Raw genomic sequence first — 21,079 nt, 5'->3', positions numbered from 1 at the left:
GTGAAGTACGCGTCCTTGAGGTCTAGCTTTGTGAGCCAATTGCCCTCTCGGACGGACAGGGGAACAAGGTGGAGACCCTCCATCTGGAAGTGCTCGTACCGCACGTGCTCGTTCAGGTGGCGGAGGTCGATGACTGGACGTTCGGCGGTGGTACCCTTCTTGGGTACGGTGAATAACCGGCTCACGAACTGGCCGGGAGATGGGCTCACCGGTCGAATTGCACCCTTGGATAGGAGATCCTCTATCTCCTGGTGGACGATGGCGCATTTTTCGGGAGGGAACCACATCTCTGTCGGAGCGGACCGCTGGCAAGGAACGGTGTGGTCTAAGCAGTACCCTGAGACGGTCTTCAACACCCACGCATCCTGCGTTAGGTCTCGCCAGGCTGCCGCAAAATGCTCCAATCGGCCCGCTACCTGGGGGGTAGGGGCTTCTGTGAGGCAGCCAGGCACGGGGGAGGTCGTCAACGACCTCGAGGGCGCCCGCGAAAGGGCTGGCCCCGGCCGTTTTTTGCTGGCTGGCGGAAATGCTCCTCAGGCCGGCGGGTGACATGACCCCGTCCTGCCCTGTCGTAAGGGCGGAACCGCCCTGGATCTGACCGGTACACGGTACGACCAGAAAAACGGTCAGGACGGGCAGGCTGCGACCGGTCCTGTGCGGTCCCCGGGCGCCGCCCAGAAGGCCGTGGCTGGAATACGTCCATTTCCTGGCACTTCCGTTTATACTCCCGGGAAAATCCATCACCGAAGAGGAGATCACCGGAAGGACGCAAGCCCTGCAGCAGGCTCTTCGGGCATCTCTTTGGCAGCGCTGCCATGAGGCGCTGATGGCGTGTCTCCGACAATACATTCGAGGCGTCGCCCGTCATGACGATCGCCATCTGGACCAGCTCGGTCAGTTCGTGGACCGGCCGGCCCTGCTCAATAGCAGCCCAGAGTGCGGCCAGGGGACGGAAAACGTCCGTAACCTTATGTTGGATGTTGGCCAGCATTCTATCCGCTCTCTTGGCATTGGCCAGGCCCTGGACATCCGACAAGAACGGGTCCACGCGTGGACATCGCGTTTCCTCCACGTCCGGTCGGGGACACAGTTTCCGCACCCGTCGACGCTCAGCGAAGGACAGGGAACCACGGCAGTGCTCCCGTAGGTACGAGGCCATGTGCGAGGGGGGAGACCATACAGAGTCGTCCACTAACCCCTTAGGATCGAAGCCCGCACCGCTACCACGGCGATGCTCGTGGGCAGCCGAGTCGTCGGATGACGGACATGTGCCACTACTGGCACTAGGACTGTCGGAGTCACTATCGTCAGATTCTGACGTACCAGAGCTAGAACTAGTGCCAGAACTATCTCGGTGCCTGGTGAAACGGTGCGACTCGCGCCGTCGGGGTGACCCATGGCCATGTCGTCCCCGGGCACTCAGGCGGGACTCGTGCGTAGCACCCGAGCGTGACCCTGACCGACATCTGTCCGCAGATTGAGATCTAGATCTAGATCTACGTGTACGTGTAGCACCAGCCGATCTATGGCGAGTACGTGTACGTCGTTCACATGAAGCAGAACGATAACGAGGGGGAGATCGATTAGATCGTGAGTGGGGTGGAGATCTGTCCCGAGTTTTTTCTTTCGTTCCTACACCATAACACGCATGCTCGGCCAGATGTATGCTGAAACAAAGTAAACATACCTTGTTGAATACACCGCGTCCAAAATAGTCAGCAACGACCGTGAAACCATCAGCAGCTCTCTCCAGCTGATAGAAACACACATGAACATGTATTGTAAGCACATACACACATACACACATGCACACATACACACATGCACGCATACACACATACACACGCATAGCCACACACACATACACAGGCAGGAGTGTTATAACCAGAGGGTGATGGAATTTAGGAAGATAACAAGGGCAGGTGGAACGTGAAACAGTGTCCCCTGTGCTGTCACTGGGGGCATGGTTGATTCGTGGACACCATTGCTGTCTGTCTGTCTGTCTGTCTGTCTGTCTGTCTGTCTGTCTGTCTGTCTGTCTCCATCAGAAAAGGACTACAGAAGCTGTCATAAACACGTAAAACATAGTGCCCGTCGTACCTGATTGTGGAAGTGCTCGTGCAACTCCTTGTTCTGCTCTTGTGCACGCACCATATCAAGCACTTTTCTGAATCAAACACAAAAAAACAGAGCACACAAAACGCAAGACACATACTGACGACTGACCAATCACAGCTGATACCAGCAGAATCCAGATTTGGTAGTATAAAAATGACCAGAGTTATCTTGAGCACACACACACACACACACACACACACACACACACACTAGCTAACCTGTTCTTCTCCTGGCATTGTGGACATTCGGAGTCTGTGTCCATCATACCTTCAAGACAACTGAATATGCACAACAGACATACACACGTGTGTGTGCACACACACACACACGCACATACAAACACACACACGTAGAAACACACATGCACGTACATACACACAGACATGCAAACACACACACGCACACACATGCACAGATACACATGTATACATACACACACACACACACACACACACACACACACACACACACACACACACACACACACACACACACACACACACACACACACACACACAGCAAAGGAAATGCCAATAGCGACTTCAGTGGCGACACCCAAGCAGGCTGGAACAAAACCGGAGAAAGACGAGGAGCGGTTCTTGCACACAGTGCACTCAATCACACAACAGTTGGCTACGCGCAGCAGCAGCAGCAGCAGACCGGTATCAAGTTACTGCTATCACTTACATGCACCACTTACTGTTGATGGTAGCTGTGTGAGCACAGAAAGTGTACAGCGGGCAAGTCCAAAGGGTTACGGCATAGCATGCACTTTGATGGCTGGAAGATCTTTGCACTGAACATAGAAACGAAACAAGGAATATACTAATTCATCACATACCACATACCACAGCATTCTAGCAGGCCAGTGGCTGGGAGACACGTAGTAGAAGTATGGATTAAGCTGCAGTACTGTAAGTATACTAAGAAGATGGACACACTTCAGACACTTCAGGCTCTTCAACAACATCTTGGAAGTTTTCAGTAGTATACTTTCAAGCCGTATCGTCAGGTGAAATAGAGGTAAAATGAAATGAACAAGAACACCGGTATCAAGTGTTAGGATTCCCCACACTTACACCTTTCCCTCATTTCTTTCTATGTGTATGGGTCACACACATTCTTCATTGTGATTTTAGCTCTTCTTCCTTGCACTGTTTCTATCACCTCTCTACTGTACTCAATCTATTGTCCTTGTTCATTTGATTTTGCCTGCATTTCACCTGACGAAAAGGTTTGAAAGTATACTAGTGAAAACTTTCAAAATGTTGTTGAGCCTGAACTGTCTGAAGTGTCTGAAGTGTCTGAACTGTGCCCTTCTTCTTACTATTAGGCTATTAGCGCATTCATGTCTCCGACGAAACTGGCATCAAGATACACACATTTGAGGGAAGCAGCAAGGAGTCGAATTCGCTTCTCCAGGAAGCAGCTAGTAACTTAGAAATACTGCAGCATGAAACCAACCGGCACACACACACACACACACACACACACACACACACACACACACACACACACACACACACACACACTCAGAAGCCTCCTGTTTTCAGTATAATTATATGACTCAAACAGGGTTCTTCTCTTTAAGTTACTGAGCGGTGAGAGGCAGCTGGCTTTACACAAAATTCTCTAAAGTCATCTTGCTGAAAATAGAAAGAATGGAAGTTCAGAGCATACCTTGTCTTGAGTTCCTCACACTGCGCCCGTGTCTTCTCAGTTTCTTCTCTGTACTGGCGAATCAAACGTTCATCGGAGGACACCTGTATACACACACGCCAAACATACACAGCATTGAAATGATAGCCTCCCATCAACATACATGTACACATGTAAACAATATAATTAAACTTACAAATATATCTTCTGTCAGGTACATGTATCTAACGACAAGGCACTCCTAGCACAGGGTACCTATACATACTCATCTTTCCATATCTCTACCACGGCGTGCATAAACACTGAACTCACATCGTAGTGGCATGCGCAGGACTATGTGCATGTCTATAGTATAGGCACTTATAATCCAGCAGCAGATGCAGTGCCTAATAGACGGTGAGGGGATATGTCTCCCTAAGTCTTACAACTACTGACACACAAATGCAGAGAGCCCCAGTAGCCACTTCCATCGACCTATTGTGCCTGGCTACAAGTTCCCAACTGATTGTCGGTAGGAGCACAGCTGAAAAAAAATGCTCACTGGCAGGATTCGAACAAAGGAATTAGCACGGGTGATCGCAGTCGACTCCCTTCAGGGATGGTCACGACCATTTACTCTTTTCTTACATGCAGGAAAGCACGTCCATGCACACACACCACACACACACACACACACACACCAGCGCATGCACGCACACACGTGCACGCACATACGCGTACACACACACACACATACCAGCTCATTCTCAGCCTGCAAGCGTTTGACGACATAGTCCCTGACTGTAGCCAGCGTCGCAGTGGAGTTATTGGCCAACGTTTGAACAACCATCAACGGTGGCAACAAATTACGCTTGTCAATATCTACAGCGCACCAGCTGTCAAGGAAAACTATTGTAATACTTCAAGTACATGGCAAATGATTGCAGAAATAGACAATTCAGGCGCGTATGCAGGGTCGGCAGGAGGGGGGTTACATGGGGTCCGTTGTAGTAAATAGCTACGTCATGTCAACCAACTCTGGCGCGTGTCGCGTGTTTCAGCGCATGCGCAGTGCATGAAGACGTCAAGTAGTCGTAGACTCTGCGACTTGACGACTCGACAGCACGGCGCGACGCCCACGCGCAGCGCAACAAAAGACGAAAAACGAAAAAATTCAGTCGGCAGACAGAAAGGGGGGTTCATCCGAACCCTGTGGAACCCCCTGGGTACGCGCCTGCAATTACATAGCAAATGACTAAAGAGACAGCTCCATTGGAGTATCACACCTTGCACAGGATTACACTTCCGACCACTCCACTACATTAATAAACAAGCAGGACATTTCATCTGAAAATAATTTCATCCCAAAGGCAATGTCGTACACTCAAAATCAACACGTGGCTTTTAGCAGTAGTTCACATGCGCTGACCCCAAAACGTGGGAATCTCCAATTTGCAACCACCTTTGAAGTTCGTAGAGCTTGGAGAGCTTTGGAGAGTCTCCTAAAGTTCAGAGAGGATATAAGAACATTCCTCGAACTTTTCCGAGAGGATTCAAGAACGCACCCTTAGTATTATGGGAAACAAAAACAATAAAAAAAGAATGTTTGAATCGAAGCCTCTGCAAATCCTTTGATCAGATCCAGGGCATGTCCAGAGAAAGGGGAAAATGGAAGATGGTGCATACATCCTAAGATATTGTGTCCAGTGGACATAATAGCAAGTATGAAAAGGATACGGGCTAAGACCTCCACAATCTGCTCACGGCATTCCTCATCAGTGTGTGCAAAGTAAGACAATGCTTGCAGCCAGAGATTAGGGTCCTTGTTACTAAACACAGGCAACACAGACACACACACAGGCACACACAGGCACACACACACACACACACACACACACATACGAACACAGACGTACACAGACACACGTGCACATACACATACATGCACGTGCAAGAAAAAGGATCATAAGATCAAGAGAAGTTGACAGGACAAGACCTCTAAGGTGGAAACACGCAACACACACCTGTAGATATTCATTAGTTTGAAGGAGTTGAAATATTATAAGAGTTTCGAAACGCTTTGCGTCTGTACAAGCCAGGCGTCATGTTTTAGTCAGGAAAAGTATTCACTCTCCGCAGGAGAAATACAGACCTCTTCGCATGAAACGTGATCAGTAATTGCTCAACATAGTTGCATCTCCCTGCCACTGGTTGCGTAGGCTATCTCCCTGCCACTGGTTGCGTAGGCTATCTCCCTGCCACTGGTTGCGTAGGCTATCTCCCTGCCACTGGTTGCGTAGGCTATCTCCCTGCCACTAGTTAAGTAGGCTATCTACATGCCACTGGTTAAGTAGGTTTTGCGCTTTTTACTATAATTTCACTGTCTGAGCCATTCCTTTCGCTTTCCATCAATACAAAATACTATACAGTACAGTCATAAGTCAAGGAATTACACTCTGTGCTGGCCATACAAACACCGCAAGGAATTACACTCTGTGCTGGCCATACAAACACCGCAAGGAATTACACTCTGTGCTGGCCATACAAACACCGCAAGGAATTACACTCTGTGCTGGCCATACAAACACCGCAAGGAATTACACTCTGTGCTGGCCATACAAACACCGCAAGGAATTACACTCTGTGCTGGCCATACAAACACCGCAAGGAATTACACTCTGTGCTGGCCATACAAACACCGCAAGGAATTACACTCTGTGCTGGCCATACAAACACCGCAAGGAATTACACTCTGTGCTGGCCATACAAACACCGCAAGGAATTACACTCTGTGCTGGCCATACAAACACCGCAAGGAATTACACTCTGTGCTGGCCATACAAACACCGCAAGGAATTACACTCTGTGCTGGCCATACAAACACCGCAAGGAATTACACTCTGTGCTGGCCATACAAACACCGCAAGGAATTACACTCTGTGCTGGCCATACAAACACCGCAAGGAATTACACTCTGTGCTGGCCATACAAACACCGCAAGGAATTACACTCTGTGCTGGCCATACAAACACCGCAAGGAATTACACTCTGTGCTGGCCATACAAACACCGCAAGGAATTACACTCTGTGCTGGCCATACAAACACCGCAAGGAATTACACTCTGTGCTGGCCATACAAACACCGCAAGGAATTACACTCTGTGCTGGCCATACAAACACCGCAAGGAATTACACTCTGTGCTGGCCATACAAACACCGCAAGGAATTACACTCTGTGCTGGCCATACAAACACCGCAAGGAATTACACTCTGTGCTGGCCATACAAACACCGCAAGGAATTACACTCTGTGCTGGCCATACAAACACCGCAAGGAATTACACTCTGTGCTGGCCATACAAACACCGCAAGGAATTACACTCTGTGCTGGCCATACAAACACCGCAAGGAATTACACTCTGTGCTGGCCATACAAACACCGCAAGGAATTACACTCTGTGCTGGCCATACAAACACCGCAAGGAATTACACTCTGTGCTGGCCATACAAACACCGCAAGGAATTACACTCTGTGCTGGCCATACAAACACCGCAAGGAATTACACTCTGTGCTGGCCATACAAACACCGCAAGGAATTACACTCTGTGCTGGCCATACAAACACCGCAAGGAATTACACTCTGTGCTGGCCATACAAACACCGCAAGGAATTACACTCTGTGCTGGCCATACAAACACCGCAAGGAATTACACTCTGTGCTGGCCATACAAACACCGCAAGGAATTACACTCTGTGCTGGCCATACAAACACCGCAAGGAATTACACTCTGTGCTGGCCATACAAACACCGCAAGGAATTACACTCTGTGCTGGCCATACAAACACCGCAAGGAATTACACTCTGTGCTGGCCATACAAACACCGCAAGGAATTACACTCTGTGCTGGCCATACAAACACCGCAAGGAATTACACTCTGTGCTGGCCATACAAACACCGCAAGGAATTACACTCTGTGCTGGCCATACAAACACCGCAAGGAATTACACTCTGTGCTGGCCATACAAACACCGCAAGGAATTACACTCTGTGCTGGCCATACAAACACCGCAAGGAATTACACTCTGTGCTGGCCATACAAACACCGCAAGGAATTACACTCTGTGCTGGCCATACAAACACCGCAAGGAATTACACTCTGTGCTGGCCATACAAACACCGCAAGGAATTACACTCTGTGCTGGCCATACAAACACCGCAAGGAATTACACTCTGTGCTGGCCATACAAACACCGCAAGGAATTACACTCTGTGCTGGCCATACAAACACCGCAAGGAATTACACTCTGTGCTGGCCATACAAACACCGCAAGGAATTACACTCTGTGCTGGCCATACAAACACCGCAAGGAATTACACTCTGTGCTGGCCATACAAACACCGCAAGGAATTACACTCTGTGCTGGCCATACAAACACCGCAAGGAATTACACTCTGTGCTGGCCATACAAACACCGCAAGGAATTACACTCTGTGCTGGCCATACAAACACCGCAAGGAATTACACTCTGTGCTGGCCATACAAACACCGCAAGGAATTACACTCTGTGCTGGCCATACAAACACCGCAAGGAATTACACTCTGTGCTGGCCATACAAACACCGCAAGGAATTACACTCTGTGCTGGCCATACAAACACCGCAAGGAATTACACTCTGTGCTGGCCATACAAACACCGCAAGGAATTACACTCTGTGCTGGCCATACAAACACCGCAAGGAATTACACTCTGTGCTGGCCATACAAACACCGCAAGGAATTACACTCTGTGCTGGCCATACAAACACCGCAAGGAATTACACTCTGTGCTGGCCATACAAACACCGCAAGGAATTACACTCTGTGCTGGCCATACAAACACCGCAAGGAATTACACTCTGTGCTGGCCATACAAACACCGCAAGGAATTACACTCTGTGCTGGCCATACAAACACCGCAAGGAATTACACTCTGTGCTGGCCATACAAACACCGCAAGGAATTACACTCTGTGCTGGCCATACAAACACCGCAAGGAATTACACTCTGTGCTGGCCATACAAACACCGCAAGGAATTACACTCTGTGCTGGCCATACAAACACCGCAAGGAATTACACTCTGTGCTGGCCATACAAACACCGCAAGGAATTACACTCTGTGCTGGCCATACAAACACCGCAAGGAATTACACTCTGTGCTGGCCATACAAACACCGCAAGGAATTACACTCTGTGCTGGCCATACAAACACCGCAAGGAATTACACTCTGTGCTGGCCATACAAACACCGCAAGGAATTACACTCTGTGCTGGCCATACAAACACCGCAAGGAATTACACTCTGTGCTGGCCATACAAACACCGCAAGGAATTACACTCTGTGCTGGCCATACAAACACCGCAAGGAATTACACTCTGTGCTGGCCATACAAACACCGCAAGGAATTACACTCTGTGCTGGCCATACAACACCGCAAGGAATTACACTCTGTGCTGGCCATACAAACACCGCAAGGAATTACACTCTGTGCTGGCCATACAAACACCGCAAGGAATTACACTCTGTGCTGGCCATACAAACACCGCAAGGAATTACACTCTGTGCTGGCCATACAAACACCGCAAGGAATTACACTCTGTGCTGGCCATACAAACACCGCAAGGAATTACACTCTGTGCTGGCCATACAAACACCGCAAGGAATTACACTCTGTGCTGGCCATACAAACACCGCAAGGAATTACACTCTGTGCTGGCCATACAAACACCGCAAGGAATTACACTCTGTGCTGGCCATACAAACACCGCAAGGAATTACACTCTGTGCTGGCCATACAAACACCGCAAGGAATTACACTCTGTGCTGGCCATACAAACACCGCAAGGAATTACACTCTGTGCTGGCCATACAAACACCGCAAGGAATTACACTCTGTGCTGGCCATACAAACACCGCAAGGAATTACACTCTGTGCTGGCCATACAAACACCGCAAGGAATTACACTCTGTGCTGGCCATACAAACACCGCAAGGAATTACACTCTGTGCTGGCCATACAAACACCGCAAGGAATTACACTCTGTGCTGGCCATACAAACACCGCAAGGAATTACACTCTGTGCTGGCCATACAAACACCGCAAGGAATTACACTCTGTGCTGGCCATACAAACACCGCAAGGAATTACACTCTGTGCTGGCCATACAAACACCGCAAGGAATTACACTCTGTGCTGGCCATACAAACACCGCAAGGAATTACACTCTGTGCTGGCCATACAAACACCGCAAGGAATTACACTCTGTGCTGGCCATACAAACACCGCAAGGAATTACACTCTGTGCTGGCCATACAAACACCGCAAGGAATTACACTCTGTGCTGGCCATACAAACACCGCAAGGAATTACACTCTGTGCTGGCCATACAAACACCGCAAGGAATTACACTCTGTGCTGGCCATACAAACACCGCAAGGAATTACACTCTGTGCTGGCCATACAAACACCGCAAGGAATTACACTCTGTGCTGGCCATACAAACACCGCAAGGAATTACACTCTCTGCTGGCCATACAAACACCGCAAGGAATTACACTCTGTGCTGGCCATACAAACACCGCAAGGAATTACACTCTGTGCTGGCCATACAAACACCGCAAGGAATTACACTCTGTGCTGGCCATACAAACACCGCAAGGAATTACACTCTGTGCTGGCCATACAAACACCGCAAGGAATTACACTCTGTGCTGGCCATACAAACACCGCAAGGAATTACACTCTGTGCTGGCCATACAAACACCGCAAGGAATTACACTCTGTGCTGGCCATACAAACACCGCAAGGAATTACACTCTGTGCTGGCCATACAAACACCGCAAGGAATTACACTCTGTGCTGGCCATACAAACACCGCAAGGAATTACACTCTGTGCTGGCCATACAAACACCGCAAGGAATTACACTCTGTGCTGGCCATACAAACACCGCAAGGAATTACACTCTGTGCTGGCCATACAAACACCGCAAGGAATTACACTCTGTGCTGGCCATACAAACACCGCAAGGAATTACACTCTGTGCTGGCCATACAAACACCGCAAGGAATTACACTCTGTGCTGGCCATACAAACACCGCAAGGAATTACACTCTGTGCTGGCCATACAAACACCGCAAGGAATTACACTCTGTGCTGGCCATACAAACACCGCAAGGAATTACACTCTGTGCTGGCCATACAAACACCGCAAGGAATTACACTCTGTGCTGGCCATACAAACACCGCAAGGAATTACACTCTGTGCTGGCCATACAAACACCGCAAGGAATTACACTCTGTGCTGGCCATACAAACACCGCAAGGAATTACACTCTGTGCTGGCCATACAAACACCGCAAGGAATTACACTCTGTGCTGGCCATACAAACACCGCAAGGAATTACACTCTGTGCTGGCCATACAAACACCGCAAGGAATTACACTCTGTGCTGGCCATACAAACACCGCAAGGAATTACACTCTGTGCTGGCCATACAAACACCGCAAGGAATTACACTCTGTGCTGGCCATACAAACACCGCAAGGAATTACACTCTGTGCTGGCCATACAAACACCGCAAGGAATTACACTCTGTGCTGGCCATACAAACACCGCAAGGAATTACACTCTGTGCTGGCCATACAAACACCGCAAGGAATTACACTCTGTGCTGGCCATACAAACACCGCAAGGAATTACACTCTGTGCTGGCCATACAAACACCGCAAGGAATTACACTCTGTGCTGGCCATACAAACACCGCAAGGAATTACACTCTGTGCTGGCCATACAAACACCGCAAGGAATTACACTCTGTGCTGGCCATACAAACACCGCAAGGAATTACACTCTGTGCTGGCCATACAAACACCGCAAGGAATTACACTCTGTGCTGGCCATACAAACACCGCAAGGAATTACACTCTGTGCTGGCCATACAAACACCGCAAGGAATTACACTCTGTGCTGGCCATACAAACACCGCAAGGAATTACACTCTGTGCTGGCCATACAAACACCGCAAGGAATTACACTCTGTGCTGGCCATACAAACACCGCAAGGAATTACACTCTGTGCTGGCCATACAAACACCGCAAGGAATTACACTCTGTGCTGGCCATACAAACACCGCAAGGAATTACACTCTGTGCTGGCCATACAAACACCGCAAAGACACAGTCGTACAAGTACATATGCAACATCAACTACAGGTTTCGAGTGGAGAGCCAACAACGTCAGGGCTGGTATTTGGGATCACAAAACGGGAAACACGTCAGAGGCCATCTTGAATCACGCTACGTCATCAGATACCCGCACGTGATGCGGGGCCGCGAGATCGCGACTGCGCAAAAGTGTACTTGCCAGTGCAGTCTTTGACCTAGCTGCAAGAGCAAGTGCTAGTTTTTATCATAGTTATATTTTTTGGTGGTGCTGGAACTCGTTCGAACTGCTTCCCTTCGACTTTCTTTGACAGAGCGGGTGCTGTTAGGGTTTCCTGTTGTCAGTTTGTATCCACCACCGGTCTTGTATGTCAGTGCTTGTACAAGGAGGTGTTCAGTAGTTATTTTCAGTCCGCACCATGGATCGCATCCAGGGTAGGAAATCGCACTCTGACCGGCTTGATTATCCCGAGTCGAGAAAGAAGCGAACTAGTGGCCAGTTCGGCTCAGTATCATGGCCAGCTGGACGTAGATCAGATCGCCCCGAGGTCGAACAAACCGATAGTAGTCCTGAAATCCTTACCTCGCAGAACATTGACGATGTGGAGCGCGGTGTTCAAGAACAAGGAACCATGGTAATAATTGGATTCGCTCCAGAAAAATTATTCTCGTGGTTCCCGGTTCCTTTCCCAATATTTCCTATGGTCTGGATACGTGCATCACACTGAAGCCTAGATGAATCAGATTGTAAGTCAGTCTTCTCTCTAGCTCAAGATTTTGCGAACACGTTATCAGTGAACAATAAAAGCAAAGGACACAGTGCAACAAATGGAAAATGCACGTCTCCTTCTTTTCCTTGCCGTGCGCACTGCACTGTCACAGTCTGCAGTGCTGACTGGAAGGTGTCTTCCGTTTGTGAAAGAACCAGCGCAAGTCGCGCGTGGCGCGGCGTCCTTCAAAACGACACAAGTGAGCTCCACATGAGCCGATTTTGACAATCGATGGCTCAAAATTTTCAGTAGGAGATGCTCCATACTTTCACCGAAGCGAATTCCGCCAAAACGATCCTAGAGGTGGGACACGTTTACCGAGTTTGAGGGTGTTATTTGAGGTCTAAATTGCGAAAATCAAAAAATCCTTCGGTGAATCCCTTTGCCCACATCTGAACTCGGTGCCTGCAAAATCTCAGCCTGCTAGAGAGAACTGTGGCTCACTTGTGTGGATTTGAACAGGCCAGAGTCGACGCGAAGTACGGCAAGATTCCCTGTACACAGCATGGTCTGACACATGTCACGTGAACCAAGATGGCGCCCACGTGTTTCTGTACAAGTACTAGCCCTGAACGTACCCGTGCATCTTGCATGTCTCAATGACCATTGCATAGTTGCGATGATCCATGTGATAGCGCAGAATTTGCTGATACCTAAATACACACGCATCCGCACCCGCACATCACATGCACACATGCATTTAAGAAAAAAGTTTTGAGCATCAAAACAGGGCTGAAACAATCACACCCATTACTAGTTTACTGCTGGAAAAAACTGAATTCAAACAGTATTTTGAAGAAACTAAGACTCAACTCTAGGAGAGCACATTTCAAGTGCACAATCATGCCACGCTGCCCATACTAGAGTTCATTTACTCTGTACTCTGCACACATCCATACCCAACCAGCCACACTTGATCAGGCTGTACTCACAGTTTAGCCTTCTCATAGAGGTAAAGAACACCAGCAGTGAAGTCGTGCATTTGAGTAAGCACCATGGCTTGATCCAAATGATACTTGGCCTGCAACAGTCATACGTCCATCATACACATGAACACACATGAACACCCACACATACACATACACATGAACACAAACACAAACACACACAAAAGCACAAAAGCACAATAGCACAATAGCACACACACACACACACACACACACACACACACACACACACACACACACAGTGTCAAGAAAGCATGCACCAAATGCGTAAATTCTGGCGGGAGAATTAGAAATTCCGTGGATTTTGACGAAGAAATCTGTGTGGCCGGCGTTTGCATTGTAGAGAAGTTTAGAATGGACGAAAATTGTGTGTAATCGAACAACATTCATGTACATGTACGTAGCATGGCCAGCAAGCCATCCATAACACCAGAAGCACCACTTCAGCATGCACGTGCACTGTACAGACATGCATGCAGGCACACACGTACAAGCATGCCAGAACAAGCACACAAGGGCAACGTATTTCAGTGGGTTCATATTTCGAAGTACTTACTTCTGAGTTCTTCAGCAGCTGAAGAGCCTTGGTTTCTTTGGGTCCCCACACTTCCTGCAAGACAGTGATTTGAAAAAGTTGGCCACACACAATACTAGTACTTGACAATAGGGCGTGCGTACAAAATGTGTACAATCTTGTGGGACAAAATGCATGGTGCACTGTTTTTTTAGATCTGCAAAGCACCAAAAGTACTTTAGAAAACACCCATTTCATCCAAAAAAACCGTCTACAGATCACATCAGATTGACATTGTTCATGTAGTGTAAGTTATAGTAATGCCACTACACATTTCAGACTGACTAGAATAGAAACTTGAAAGTTATCGTTCTCAAAGAAGGTTCAGAATCGATACTGCAACTGCAGTTTATATCTAATACAATGATCAGGTGCTACGTGAATGTAGACTGTACTACTACATCATGCCTTCACAACTGAGAACGTTCTAACTAGCACATCTGCACGATAATTATCATCAGCCAGAATCACAGACAGACCGATACGGTAAAACGGATTGACAAAAGAGGCAGTTCACAGATACACATCCATTGGCAAAAGAGAAAAAGAAAGATGACAGACGGATATCCAGCCAGACAGCTAAGAGGGTGGATGAGTAAAATGAATGGACAGACAGACAGACAGACAGACAGACAGACAGACAAGCAGACAGACAGACAGACAGACAGACAGGCAGACAGGCTGACCAAAAGGTTCAAGATTATGCAAATTCATACTTGCGTGTCGTCAGGATCTCTGTGCAAGTAGAGTTCCAGTAATGTGTTATAGATAACACTTGACGAGGCAACTTGCTCCTGACAACACATGTATACAAGAATACAACATATAAGCGCACCCGCACCCATAAATGTGAATAAATACATGCAAACGTTTGTTGAATCTAGTCACTGTATACTAGTAGTCAGCTGCTTCAATGGGTGAGTCTCATTCGTAGGATGCTGTTGGTCTGCTGTTGGTCTGCTGTTGGTCTGCCGTTGGTCTGGTTGTGGAGTGGACAGGCATAATGCTTATTGTATGTCTCACAAATAGTCTTTAATTTACAAGAAAAAGAGCACTCTGACTTGATGCTTAGAGCGGCCGATATAGAAATGCTTTGTTGCTCACTAGACGTCACTGCGACCGGTTTAGCCAGTGACTCTGAGCTCCGCTGATGAGACCTAACAAGGTCAAAACAGCTAGCTGAACGGAGATCGAGTATCGCGCTTTCTCGCCTCGCTTCGTTGAGCACGCTTTCCGGTTAGCGTCAAAGTTACCTCCCTCATGCAAAGCTTGCCGTGTTTATCACAGCGCGAGTACTCTGATTTAGATGCTTTGCACCGGTTTAAGATGCTTTGTTGTTCATTAGATTTCATTGCGATCGGTTTGGCCACGCACCTTGACAATGAACTCCAGGAAATCCAGTAGATACTCAGTCTGGTTGACATAGATGTGAATGAACTCCTCTGGTCGAATACAGAACTCATCGCCCTGCTCTTCACCTTCCGCTGTCATAAGGAAAGAACACAGAAAGTAAGACATTCTTCTATGAAGATTGGAATATTTCAAGATTCTACAGTCATGGCCAAAAAATCCAACTCGTCAGCAGAAAGCAGCGCCAAGGCTCATGTGGCCCCTGCAGCCCTTGGATGGGCTTTTGGTCGGTGCATGATGTAATCGAACAGGAAACGCGGTGCTACTTTTGACCCGCGGTTTGGATTTCTTTGGCCACGACTGCATATTCGACTACTACTAGCAAGAGTACATAACCCCCCAGAGTGTGCAAAGCCGATCCAGCTCTGTGTAGGGTCTTGGTCGAGCGGAATCGGATCTTCTGATGTCATGCGTACACTTCACACCAGCGCAAGGCCGGTCTCGAGGCAGGGCACCATTGTTTTTGATCCAAGAGTACCCGCGACTCCCCGGGTTCCCCTCAGATGTGTACGGTATTATGACGCAAAGATCCGATTCCGCTCGACCAAGACCCTATGCAGAGCTGGATCAGGCGTTGCACACTCTGGGAGGTTATGTACTCTTGCTACTAGTATACGCAAATAGTGGGTAAGAAGATGGTCAGGTGGTAAACTACACTCGAATCACAGATGGGTAATGTCAAATACACGTCTACCACCAAGTCAACATCCAACAAGTATAGAACGTCGACTGAGAGTGGTAAAGGGGAAATAGAACAAAACAAGAGAGTCTGAAATAAGTAACAGTGGCCGCAAGGTTTCCTGCAATATAATATAATAATTATAATATAACAAGCTGGTTAGAGCAGATCTGCTTTTTGCCAGTGTAATACAGTGCAATCATCCAAACTCCTTTCTACCATGCAATCATCACTACAACGTTTCGGCAAAATTGCCAGTCTGAGATACGAACGTAGGACCGATACATCAGTATCGACCCATCAGAATTTCCAAATGGTGCACTAGACGTTTTCATGATCAGCTCTCACATTCTATGCATGACATCACCAACAGCTATCTCAATCACGGTTATTCCTACTCTAGTGTATCTTTACCGGGAGCTGGAGGGGATGCTGTGCACAATCTCTTCAGTAAAGCAGTTGTCTCTTGTGGAATCTCATTCACGAGAGCATTGCCATACTTCTTCAGGTAACTATCAGCCTAGAAAAAAACACACATAAAAACAACAACAACATCAACAACATGCTACTAGACCTGTAGCGCATGCTAGAAAGTTCCCGTGAATTCTTCTGCAGTGTCAGCATATAAGATATGGCCATATTATTATTATCAGCCTTTTCGCATTGACATCGCCAAGCAAGCTTGGCTAGTCTTCGCTTAGGTCAAGCGGAATGAAGAATAAGGAACGAGCGGGGTCAATGAGGTGCTAATACGCATACAACAAGATAACTATGGCCATAACAGAGCACAATCCAGCTTTGTTTCTAGTAGATACGCCTAAAGCCTGAGGAGACCTGGTACTAGTCCTCATGACAGTACCAGCAAACAGACACCAGACGGAGTGTAGAATGTTACACGTACCTCTTGCAAAGGCAATCCAGACATATACTTGAGAGCCAGGATGAAGTTGTCCTTCCTTCTTGCAGAATCCTTCTCCTCTAACTCCAAGTAGATCTTCAAGCACCTGAAGCACAGGATAAGAGCAAGGAAAGGTTACATGCTGTATTCGAAAGGTTACATGCAGCAGTGATGCTGTATGTGAGGGCTGACGTGCATGGTTTCCTCTGTGACCGGTGATGCACCACATTGCATTGCAAGAGTTACTTTGAAGTATACAAACAGCCTCTAACCCCAAGTGTATGCAACTCCAATCTCCGAGCTATGGCCCGAGGTGTGTGCGACACGCTGCTTTCACCAAGTAGCGAAATGATACTCATGCTGACTGGATGGGAAATTTCCTCGGGTTTAGGGGCAACAATTACCCGCATAATACGAGCCGCAGCCAGCAAAAATGGTACTATAGGGTGAATTTTTGGAAAACGGTTTTTTTGCTCCAAAACACTTCTTCATGTGTGAATTATCATTCCTGATAGTTTGAACGTATTCTAAGGTGCTGGGGGTGGTTAAATACCACTATATGTACAAGGGTGTCCACATTGGCAATAGCTGTCAGTTTACTTCTGCATTATAGTTAGTTATAAGTCCTCTGCCATGCCCTCGGCCTCTTCTTGGCCTGTGGCATTGCTCCAGGGTGCTTCTGAGTCTTGGCCCAGGTATTGCTTGATCTCCTTGTTCAGGTACAGCAGCCTTGTATCACTGATACCACCTGATGGCAAGGTTGTGGGCAGGCGGCTTGCAGCGACAGCAGCAGAGTTGGTGGACGAGCGCATGTGCCTTATCTCAACCTCATCTGCTTGACAGTGCTTCTTCATGCAAACGACACCAGGAGATTCCCGTGCACGCAGCCGCTCACAGCGTGCGCAAACATCAGACCTCTGCTTCATGATGCATATAATAAATATATGGAGTATTACTGTTAGCTTTCCAAAGCCGTTTGAACGTGGTCAGACTAATAGGATGCGCACCTTCAGAATCACAGTATAGACAATGAATTTCTTTCTTTGTACAACTAGCAGGAAGATATGTGGGCGCCTTTGCTGCGCGTCCCCTGGGTGCTGCTGGTTGTGGCATTCCATAACGTGAAACTGCACAACATTGTCAGCCACTGCAGTAGGTAAGATGTTGGGCGGGGTTTGCCCTTACTCTTGCTGCTCTGTGGCGTTGTAAGTAGATGTTCAGCGTCTTCTTGTAATTTACGTAGTAGAGTATGCGTTAATCCATGTGCATCTTGGAACACTTCACGGCAGACGACAACACCAAGCATTGCATATGTGAACGAAAATTTGCGAGAACTTGCAGTTGCAGCTTCAGCGCTGGGGCTAGATATTTTCATTATCGCTGCAAGTTCGCCCAGCACGTACCGCTTCAGCTCACTCCTCTTCATTGCTCTCAAGTTACATACCAGTTCCTCGAGCTGGTCCGGAGGTAGCTTGGTCCAATGATTCACTTTGCATTTGCAACCGATGTCCAGTGCGTCGCGTATCATCGCCGCTGCCGCTCCACTTGCTGCACTCGTTCCATCGCTAGTGGTATCCTCTGCATCGCTGAAATACTCGTCATCGCTGCTCTGCGACTCCAGCGGTAAACAGGTCCGCTTTTCTGCAGGTGTGTCCGAATCTGAGTCGTCTGAGCCAGACGATTCGGCGATCGTATCACTGCTGTTTAGGCCGTAAAAACTTTCGTCATGTTCCCGTAGCGCAGCGAGGTCGTCAACGCTCGCACCGCAAATTTCTAGGCTTCATCTTCTACTCGTGCATGCCATGACACTCTGTGGATTCTCTACTTTCAGTACGCGTCTTCCATGCACTCACACTTGTTGAAAGATGAAGTTGCGCCACTTGATACCTTGTCAAGATGAAAACAAAATAATCTTGAAGCGATCCTCATCAAGGAGACAACTCGTAAAAAGTACAAAATCACCTCAACTCAAAAAGATTTTTTCAATTCCGAACTTCAAACTCCCATTCTGAACAATTTCCGTAATTTTCTATAGTACCTTTTTTGCTGGCCGCGGCTCATACAGTAGATTCAAAGGCAGTACCTAACACTGCCTATACGTGACACATGACACGTGAGACACACACATGCACACACACACACACACACACACACACACACACACACACACACACACACACACACACACACAAAACCCTTTAAAGTTCCTCGAGAAAAGAGCACTCGGAAGCTAGAAACTATAGCAGATCAGCAGATCAATATTGATGCAATGGCCTAGCTGGCACTCCAGTTTGTGGCTAAGTAAAATGGGCATACTCTTGGAGATATGGACTCTTGGATTATACCCATTGAGTCTGCTTCTGTATCATTTTCTCCATACAGTTTGCTCAGTATAATGCTATTTGCTTTCCTCCAAGCCAAAATGTGCCACTTGTGCGAAGGCTTTAAGATGGCATCATTTCTGCTGCTGATATCAATGCAGGGGGAAATAGTTTTGCAGACATTGTTGCTTTGACCTTCAAGGGCTACAACAATCATTGCAGCAGAGAGAAACGAGGCCTTGTGTAGCCACTATGATTTCTCAGAGAGGGAGGCCAACCTCCAAGCCAACCAACCAACCAGGCAGGCAGGCAGGCAGCTGACACTAGCCATCCTAGAATGGAGACCTACCAGTCATGTTCCTCGAACTTCTTAGCAAGATAGAGGGCATGATCATTGTAACCAGCTTGTCGACAAACCTACAGCAGTGCAAGTTATACGGTGTAGAAAAAAAACGACACCACCATGATTATCACAACAACTTGCATCTTTAAAAGACTTTTAAAAGGAGAAGTGTTGAAAATATAAGAAGCCAAGGCTGGCAGCAGCAACAGGAACACAGTGCAGCTTGCACTCTTCTCTCCCTCTCTCACTCGTTGACAGTCAACAGGTGAAGAGATGGAGTGAAAAACTTCAAGTCTAATTGACAAATTCAATTCACTTTTCATTGACTACAACTGACTATAATTATTAATGTTTTTGCTTGAATCCTCATCGAAGCCGGCTAAATCAACTTCAAAATCTGGCTCTTGCCTTCCTAAATATAAATAGTATGGAGCCACAAACAGTTAGTTGGAGCTGTTCAATTAGAACAAGTTTGGAGGCCACATGTCGCAAACCCACTGAGAGCCTTTGGCCCTGGCACAGTGTGCACTTGGCCGGAAATCCTTGGACTGTAGTGGTAACTGTAGTGATGTGCCAGGTTGACAGTTGGGGCAAAGGTATATACAGTCACATTGACACACTAGGTTGACAGTTGGGGCAAGGGCATAAAGCCAGTACATAGTTACCTTGATGGCCGTCTCCACATCAAAGTTCAGTTCGCGATCCGTCTGCATGAGAAAGTCGCAACAAACACTCAGACACAAGCCACTATCCTCAGCACAAGAATCTCTCTTGTATGTTGTCTGTGAGCATGCATATGTCATGTGTGCGTGTGGGCATGTAATTCGTGCATGGGCATGTATGACAGAGAGTTTGCCTTGCTGCTTTAAAAGCTCACTCATCAAGAGACGGACAAGCTACAATGCAATAAACACATTAATTTGGGGACTCCTAGAGAAATGGAGACCATAGGTGCAAATGGAGGGCACAGGGGTAAATTAAACCACTAAATTTCTTTCAGAAATGAATGAAATGGAAGAAAATGTGCGACCAGCGGTGTCCACTTTCGAACTGTACACACACAACAACTACTCGTACAAGAGAGAAGGAAGAAGAAAATTCAGGGACAGTGTGTGTGTGTGTGTGTGTGTGTGTGTGTGTGTGTGTGTGTGTGTGTGTGTGTGTGTGTGTGTGTGT

At 47.6% G+C, this 21,079-nt stretch overlaps 1 protein-coding gene across 1 annotated transcript in view; it reads right to left on the bottom strand.

Moving 5' to 3' along the window:
- Nucleotides 1-21,079, bottom strand: part of LOC135822302 (vacuolar protein sorting-associated protein 11 homolog) — a 55,040-nt gene that overhangs the window by 4,822 nt on the left and 29,139 nt on the right. The window contains exons 20-35 of the mRNA XM_065335038.1: nucleotides 20,569-20,610; nucleotides 19,910-19,977; nucleotides 17,243-17,345; nucleotides 16,756-16,861; nucleotides 15,627-15,736; nucleotides 14,969-15,046; nucleotides 14,235-14,288; nucleotides 13,664-13,752; nucleotides 13,310-13,384; nucleotides 5,494-5,585; nucleotides 4,514-4,638; nucleotides 3,799-3,881; nucleotides 2,819-2,914; nucleotides 2,337-2,396; nucleotides 2,101-2,167; nucleotides 1,688-1,753 (exon numbers count right to left, since the gene is read on the bottom strand). Coding sequence (XP_065191110.1) covers nucleotides 1,688-1,753; nucleotides 2,101-2,167; nucleotides 2,337-2,396; nucleotides 2,819-2,914; nucleotides 3,799-3,881; nucleotides 4,514-4,638; nucleotides 5,494-5,585; nucleotides 13,310-13,384; nucleotides 13,664-13,752; nucleotides 14,235-14,288; nucleotides 14,969-15,046; nucleotides 15,627-15,736; nucleotides 16,756-16,861; nucleotides 17,243-17,345; nucleotides 19,910-19,977; nucleotides 20,569-20,610 — 1,314 coding nt within the window. The remainder of the gene's footprint in view (nucleotides 1-1,687; nucleotides 1,754-2,100; nucleotides 2,168-2,336; nucleotides 2,397-2,818; nucleotides 2,915-3,798; nucleotides 3,882-4,513; nucleotides 4,639-5,493; nucleotides 5,586-13,309; nucleotides 13,385-13,663; nucleotides 13,753-14,234; nucleotides 14,289-14,968; nucleotides 15,047-15,626; nucleotides 15,737-16,755; nucleotides 16,862-17,242; nucleotides 17,346-19,909; nucleotides 19,978-20,568; nucleotides 20,611-21,079) is intronic.

Source organism: Sycon ciliatum, chromosome 8 (genome assembly GCF_964019385.1).
Source record: "Sycon ciliatum chromosome 8, ocSycCili1.1, whole genome shotgun sequence".
NCBI lineage: Eukaryota > Metazoa > Porifera > Calcarea > Leucosolenida > Sycettidae > Sycon > Sycon ciliatum.
The sequence above is the reverse complement of the archived record's forward strand: the minus strand, read 5'-3'. Positions and strand labels throughout refer to the sequence as shown.